General features: G+C 43.8%; 1 protein-coding gene across 4 annotated transcripts in view; it reads right to left on the bottom strand.

Annotated features, from left to right (window-relative positions):
* Positions 1-3,880: 3,880 nt before the first annotated feature.
* Positions 3,881-8,064, bottom strand: part of AMPH (amphiphysin) — a 141,022-nt gene continuing 136,838 nt past the window's right edge. For all 4 annotated transcript variants that reach the window (XM_040964789.1, XM_040964790.1, XM_040964792.1 and 1 more), the window contains 2 exons: positions 7,266-7,367; positions 3,881-4,287 (listed from right to left, as the gene is read on the bottom strand). In XM_040964789.1, the coding sequence (XP_040820723.1) occupies positions 4,180-4,287; positions 7,266-7,367 (210 nt within the window). In that variant the 3' untranslated portion in view covers positions 3,881-4,179. The remainder of the gene's footprint in view (positions 4,288-7,265; positions 7,368-8,064) is intronic.

Raw genomic sequence — 8,064 nt, 5'->3', positions numbered from 1 at the left:
TTTAGGAATTTGAGATGAATTCCTGTCTTCATGAGGAAGTTATATTTTTCTGTAAAATGTAATGTTGTTATATTTGCTATATGCTTTCAAGGTTGTGCTTCCTACCTTGAAAGTATTTTTAATTCCATTGTGTTCTGCTAACTTCCAGCACCCCCTCCTGGCCATTAGAGGTATATCCTTTATGTTATATTGTTTATTGGAGTCCCAGTGATCTGACACTGACGAACCCAGCAGGATGGAAAGGGCCCTGCAATGCAAGTCCCAAGCACACATCTGAACACGAAGTACAACTTTCTGGGAGAATACTAGGAGTTTGACTTCTGTCTTCACTACTTCACTACATTTCAACTTCCTAGATTCAAAATGCTTTGTAATGTTTAGTGGTCTTGAAAAAAATAATAAGCACTTGGATTTGGCATGTAATCTGGTTATGATTCCCACATGGCAGTGCCTAGGTTCAACTGCCAGCTCAGGCGCCTGTTCTCAGCTTCCAACCAGTGCAGACCTGCCAAGGCAGCAGGGACAATTCAAGCAATGGGGTTCTTGCTGCTCAGGCACTGGGCCAGGCTCAGCCACAGTTGTTGTAGGCATTGGAGGAGGAAAGCAGAGGGTGTCCCTCTCCTCTCACACAGGGCTTAGGGTCCATCTAAGAGTGGGTCTCCAGTGCTGACTACACATGGATTGTAAACTGGGAGAGAAGGGAGATGATCACGTACCTCTGATGCCACCTCCGAGAACCACAGACCATCTCTGTGTTTGAGATGCTAGGAGACTGGGAACCAACTGGATTTTAGGAAACTAAGAGACCATTTGGGTATTGTCTGAAGGACTTAAAGATATCTACCTACCTGGTCTTCTCAATTCGTATTGATTTGAGGGTCATATTTCAATTACCATTAAACCCAAAAATGTCAGTGTGTGTTCCCTGTAGGTGATGTTTAAAAAAGTCTAACCAATGAGTCACAGAGTATTTGAATGCACTGTGAAGCTTATTCAACATAGTTTATTTGACTTTCACCAACAATTTACCAAACCATCACTTGGTGCTGTCAAGAATTCTGCCAGTCAACAGCCTGGTGCTGCAGGGCACAGTCATCTCAGACCAGATCTGAGACAGGCAGGGTTCAAGCAGGACCTGCAGCTCTAGACTTCCTATCAAGAAATTACGGGCCAAGTCTTTCCCCATGCAGTTAGCAAATGTCCAATTCCTTTCATTCAAGTCCCTAGGGAGGGATCACAGGCTGGGAAGACAGCAGCCAAACACAGGGGAACTCTGTGATCCGCTATGGTCTGGCAGATAATGTTTACAAGGTTTACAAGTTTGGGTTCCAAGTAGAAATCAGAAGGCAGCTTTTAGCTGGGCTCCTCTGGAAAGAGTCCGGGCAAGGCCATTCCACTGACCTGTGTCTAAGGCTTCAGGTGCTCAGCCATGCAATTGGCGTGGTCAACTGTAAATTCATGGATGTCTCCTAACTTTTTATGGTTTCCCAGAGGCATTCTCTTTAATGAAGCTAGAATTTTCTTACCAGCCTGCTCATGGCTTCTTTATGTGATGAAAGTGTACTCACAATTCTGAAGCATCATACTCCACCTGACAGCCTGAGATGCGATGCATGTGGCTTCCTGGCTGACTCAAATGCCATCTTGGCTTCATGGGAAAGCACAAGCCATGGTGCAAGCAATGCAAAAGCACAGTGCAATGGAGATTTCCTGTCCTAGGAGCCTGGCTGCCCTGAGATCTCATTGGAAAGCCTAGTATCTACGGGATTTAGCTCTGCAGCCCTAAATGAGAGCACTTCAAAAAAGGAAAAATGGGACTTAAAGTGAGTTTATTGGGGTACAAAAATGTGTAATCCCATGCATAGTATTTTTCCATAGAACATAATTTCCATGGACTTGGTGCAGGCCCTTCATACAGCCAAACAGTCTAAATGAGAGACTGGTGTTGGGAGAAATGCCAGGTGGCTGTACGTTTAATTGGAATGGACCCTAGACTTTTTCTCTCTGGCCCATAACTATCAGAAGTGATGATGCCCATCAGGCTTTGGAAAGGAATCTTACAACATGGGGACCAGTCTCAAATAAGGCTTTCAGGCTCAAGGCCATTTGAGAAAAAAAATGCAGCTACCATCTTGGCAATCAATATATGACCGGGTGATGTGCCTCCAAAGGGCTGATCGTATGAGAATTCAAATCAGGTGAACTGAGGCAGGAACCTGCATGGCTGCTCTGGGAGACATGATAATTACCTTTGTGGAATATTAGGTGCATTTTATTAGCCGAACTCATTTTGCAGTGATGACTTTTAAGGCCCTAGGTATACCATCAACATCAGAAATGGCTTTCTAGCATATCACCCAGGCTACTAGGCAACAGCAGGTTATTCTCACATATTAGACTAACATTTTTGATGACTTAGCAGCCCTGTAAGTCGGCCTGTGAAAAATCTCTTAGGGTCAATAAAAACAGTGTCACATTCACATTTCAAACCCTAAACTCAGTGATCTACCACCAGGGGAATTCCAACCTCGAGTCATAAATGCATACAAAAATTAAAAGTTGAGTAATGCACATTCTTCATCAGCCTACATGTGTAAGGAATTATATTTGCAGTGAATCTGAATCTAATTCTATTGTGGAAATAATGGTTCAGTGAACTGGCTTTTCTATTCCATTTGATTTCGTTCTTATGGACCTATGAACACAAACATGCCACAAAGCAAAGTGACCAGATGAGGCAGGTAGGTGTAAGAAGAACTTACTACTAACGGGCCCAGCACTGTCAGTGAGCTACAGAGCGGCCGTGCACAGGTGGCACTTTGAAGGTGTCTGCCCACAGCTGTTATTTGTGCTCTGGTCATTGCTGGCTAACAGGGAACACCGAGTGACCAGCAATGACCTGAATGGAGGAGCTGGGGGAATTGAGGCAGGGCTATGGAGCACAACTTGGCACAGGAAGAAGCATCTTTTGGCACAAATAACAACTCAGACATGAATGGTTTCAAGTAGCATGTACAACTGGAGCAAGATTTAAAAAAGAGTCATGAAAAGGATATAGGGTAACTGTTGGAGATTACCAAAGGTTTATTTGGAATGACACAGCACTGAAAACGTAATTGTTACAGATGCTTTGTGGATACAGCATACATCACCTAGTTTATTTTCAGAGGATCTGGGAAGATGAGTCGCATAAATATAGAGAGGTGGGAATGTATAGGAGCTTTTTCCCTTGAACAGTGATCTTGTGGGAGGGAATCATATGCCCCGTCTTCTGGCCAATCTCTCCAAGGCAGAAGGGAAGGCTGCTTCTCACTGTATTCCTATCAGCCTCCTTCCAGCCCTGGCACCTGCCCGGCTGGATAACCAGGCCCTGCTTTCTCTGAAGGGGGCAGCAGTTTGGATGTGCTGTTTGTCAACCTCATCCTGCAAATTGCACATGATCAACACAAATGTTGTCGATCAATTTGGCAATGGGATGGCTGGGTTTGCCCTGAGGCATAACTTCACCCGGTATGCCACACGGAGTAAGAGCAATGCATGAACCAAAAACACTTGAGAAGCCGAGAGCTACAATGGAGAGGAAGGAAAGCAGCTATGCATATGTAGTCATCCTCATACACATAGATGCAGCAGGCATGGGAACTGTGCGTCCATCTATAGATATATACACATAGGCATGTGGGACACGAAGGTCGAAAACTCTTGCAGCAGTTTCGTCTTGAACACAGTAAACTTGGAAAGAAGGGAGCACGAGCTCACGCCTGGGCAGGGGTATCAGATACTCTGGTACTACAGGATATGTCAGCACATCTTCTGCAGGGCAGCTGCTCAACACCAAACACTTGGTGCACAGGCAGGTCTGGGCCAGAGAAAGCCACTGTAGACCTGGAGGGAGGGGAATCAAATACAAGAGTCTCCACAGCTCGGACAATGCACAAAGAAACCTGTTACTGACAACATGGGAAAGAGTTAGGACTTTTTCTTAATTTACTTTTTTTTTCTTCCTCTCTTATTTGTTTTGCACACATGCTCCACTGACATATCTTTTTTTTATTCCCAAGCGTTGTCTTGAGGCAGTCTGTAAATCATTAGAAGTGTAATAGTAAAAGTAAACTCTTCACATTTTTGCAAAGACTTCAGAATCCAGTAACGAAGCTCTCTCTGTAAATGCACGTGGCTCTAATCGAGGCGTCGGGTGAAGTTCTCGGGGAAGAGGCCTTTGTAGGTGGCAAGGTCTCTGTACTGAAGCCAGTCCGCTTCCTTCACTCCCACCAGCCAGCCCGCATCCTGTAAGACAACAACAGGACTTTCAGGATCCAATGAACTACTGGAAAAGTCCATAAGCCAAATATTAATAGAATTTTCTGGGACATCAACATTGTGGTTCTCTTGTTATGTGGAGGAAAGTTTGCAGCCATCAGCAGGAAGGCCTGTCTCAATTGATCTGTCAGTTTCAAAACACTTAAGGATTAATCATTTGAAATGATTTACTGTGGAAATCATAGTTGGGTCCAGGTCCATGCCGTGGCTGTTACACTTCTAATCCAGCTCCCTGTTAATGGCTTGTGAAAAGCATTAGGAGGTAGTCCAAACACCTCAGCCACTGTCATCCATGTGGGGGACCCATATGAAGCTTCTGGCTCCTGGCTTATGCTTGGTCCAGCCATGTCCGTTGTGGCTATCTGGGAATCAACCAGCAGCCAGCAGGCTGATCTTTTTCTCTGTAACCTCTCCCTTTCTTGCTATATCTCTGACTTTAAAAGAAATAAATGTTTTAGAAAAAGTATAGTTAATTGAAGATGGATATACTACTTTACATAAAGCACATTGATTGATGCTATATGGATTACAGATTATGACATGAGAGAAAAGAAATCACACATGGGAACACAGCCTGTCCTGTGGGACATGCGCTATAAAGGCTATGGGTTAGAATGCAGTGTTTGTGAGGCACCAGAAGCCTTCGATTTCATCTTGAGCCACCTGCTTATAAAAAGGAATCCTTCCTCCACATTTGCATCTTACAATAAACTACCCTCTACAAGTCTTTAGGATGCTTATAGCTAGATGTGTGGTGCTGGAGATTGCTAATGATGTTGTAATACTTAGTTTTTCAAGGTTTATAAATGACAAAGTAGTTCAGTGTCTCAGCATTCTCCCTGGAGACGCTCATGCACTCTTCATAATTCACTCGCAATGACCACTGTGCTGCCCTATAGAAATGCCATTATAAACCTGAGGACTCTGCTCCCTCCCCAAAGGTTTCAGAACCTCTCTGTATGGGGCCACACAGAATGGAAAGCAATACTTCCAACTCAGAAATAGGGGTGCGGGTTTGTCCTGGGCCTTCAGTGGAGAAGCAGAGTCAGCCTGGAGGAAAAAAAAAGGCTAAACTGGAAGAAGAAGAGAAAACACAGGGGCGGCAAGGGGAGCGAGTGAGAAATGCCCACCTTTATTATGCTAACCAGCACAGGAAAGAGATCCTACTTAAGATGAACAATGGTTAGATTGAATTGGAACCAAACCCTTGCACAGTTCAAGTACATCAGATAAAATGAGGTCTCAAAAATTAAATAAAGAAGCTGACTACATTCCCTGGCGATATAATCAGAGACTATAAATGGATGTTGCCATGTATCAAAGAAATATAAGTGTTTAGACAGGCCAATTTCTAAAGGCAGAAAAAAAAAGCCCAGAAAAAAAAATGACCCAATAAAATAACTGATAATATCCTAGGTGATGAAGCAAGTACTCTCCTTAAAATTATGATGTCATATATGTGAAGGACAAAGTTATACTTAGAGTAAAAATTGATAACAAAATATTCTCTAAAGCTCTAGTGAACACATTACTGGTCATTTTTCCTCCCACAAGTGTTTATACTTGCTTTTTATTTATAGAAAGTGAAAATCTAATGGAGTCAAGTATAGTTAAGAACTTTAAAAACTGTTTCAGTAAAGAAAGAAAAAAGTAAGGAATGCCACAAAGCCATAATCAAGATATAGTTAACACAGAGCATTCTGGAATGCAACTGGAATATTACCAGCATCAATCTATATCTGAGCAAAATTATATTCTAACTGCTTAGACTCTGACTGTGGCAGAAAGACTTACACTAAACAGCCACTCTAATTATACTCCGTAGAGTAACTGCATGTTTCTGTAGATCCACATACATGTTCACATAAGTGCATCCATTTATATGTGCTCATACAAATGCTGGCTATAAAATGCAAGTTTGTGCATAACCAGGTATGTATAAAACAATAGTCCGACTCTTGGACCACACCAAGCCAGGCAGAAGCAGGCAGCATGTGACGTGGATGCCACCCTGACAGCTAGGGACCAGCAGGTAGCATGGCCTGAGCTGGAAGGGCTTTTGTCTGGGGACCCTTGCCTGCCCCTGGGGTGTAGGACATTTCTAGAGTGCAGAGCTTCCAGAGCAGCTGGATTTTCTTACAAAGACAGAACCACAGCAAGTGGGAGTTCCCAGGATGAGGAGAAACAGCCCTATTCCCCTGGGCTGACCCAAGCTCCTAGCACATGAGGGATGCTCCAAGAAACCTGGGGCCAGGCAACAGCAGGGACGCTCAGGTGCAGCCCAGGGTCTGGCTCTGCCAATGGATGATGGAGTGGATCAGTGTCTGCATCCCAGTGAGGTCAGGAGGGCTTCCAGTGACACCCCGAAGGGCCAGGTCTCAGAGGAAGAGGCAACATCCCAGCACTGATGATTTGTGCTCAGGCTAAAGGCACCCATCATTACAATGCATAAAACACATCCATAATTTCAGAGTAATGATACAGTGATCTAAGTACTTGCTAGAACAAAAACAGACAACTTCCAATTATAGTTAACACACTCCAGGCGCTCCCTGATGTGTAAACTACCCAATCAACCCCTACAACCACAGAGGTGGCCATTTCTGAGGGAGATTATGAGTTCATTTTTGAAGTGTCCACATTTACTCAAATCTGGAATGTGCTTACCTGATAATAAATGGCCATCTAGAAGAAGATAATGATGAGGAAGAATTAGAAGAAGGAAGAGGAGGAGGAGAAGAATTGGAGGAAGAAGAAGAGGAAGAGGAAACAGTAATTGTATCCCAAAAGGATATTCTACAAACCAGGTTAATGACATGCTGCAGCCACACATGCTTGAGCCTTTTTAGAGCTGGCTGGCAGATCTTAGAAAACAGAAATGCCTTCAAAAGTCACGCATTCAGCTGACACTCTGGACACACCCATTCCATCTGGTGCTGGTTTACCTGGTCGGCTTCTGAATCCGAGGGGATCACCAGCACCACGTCACCCCGCTGCAAAGTGAGTTCATCAGAATTTGCTGCCTCAAAATCATGCAGGGTTTCCACCTGGAAGAGATTTTAAAAGAACCCATTTTGGAGAGAGAAGGTGTAAAAATCAGCTTCCTGGGCAGATCATCAGTGGTATCTTTCAGAAGCGTTTTCTGAGCTGGACACAAGAATGAAGATGCATGCCACCTCCTTGGATGGCTTGGACCTCACTGTGCCCCAACCGTTCATGAGTTGGCAGATTTGTCCCTAAGGTAGCCATGTGAGAAACAGTGGAAACTTCAAGAGGTAAAACCTAGTGGGGGGTTATTTAGGGATTCGTGTAATTCTAGTTGATTCCCAAAAAAGACTGTCAGAAGAGACCAGCCCCCCCTCTGCTGCCTGGTTGCCTGCTATATCACGTGATCTCTCCCTCCTTCCATGATATTGCAAGGGGTCCCTTGCTAGACCTCAACCAGACTGGCACCACATCCTTAAACCTCCAGACATGAAAGCTTAATAAACTTCTTTTATGCTAAAATGCCTAGCGTCGGGCATTTCATTGTAGTAACAGGAAATGGGCTCATACACATATTCTCCCAAAGGACAAAGCCAATGAGGACATAGGCTCTGTTTACTTACTACTCCAATTTGTACTGACCAACAGGAGGCCACACACACATTTATATTTAGTCATGAGATGCCTTTTGCAATAGTTGAAAGCGCTATAGTAATTATTTTAACTCACCAGATATTTGCTAGATTTATGTTGTATCAT

This window comes from Ochotona curzoniae, unplaced genomic scaffold, assembly GCF_017591425.1.
Source record: "Ochotona curzoniae isolate NIBS_2020 unplaced genomic scaffold, NIBS_Ocur_1.0 scaffold_3835, whole genome shotgun sequence".
Lineage (NCBI taxonomy): Eukaryota > Metazoa > Chordata > Mammalia > Lagomorpha > Ochotonidae > Ochotona > Ochotona curzoniae.
This window is presented reverse-complemented; position numbering and strand designations above follow the sequence as displayed.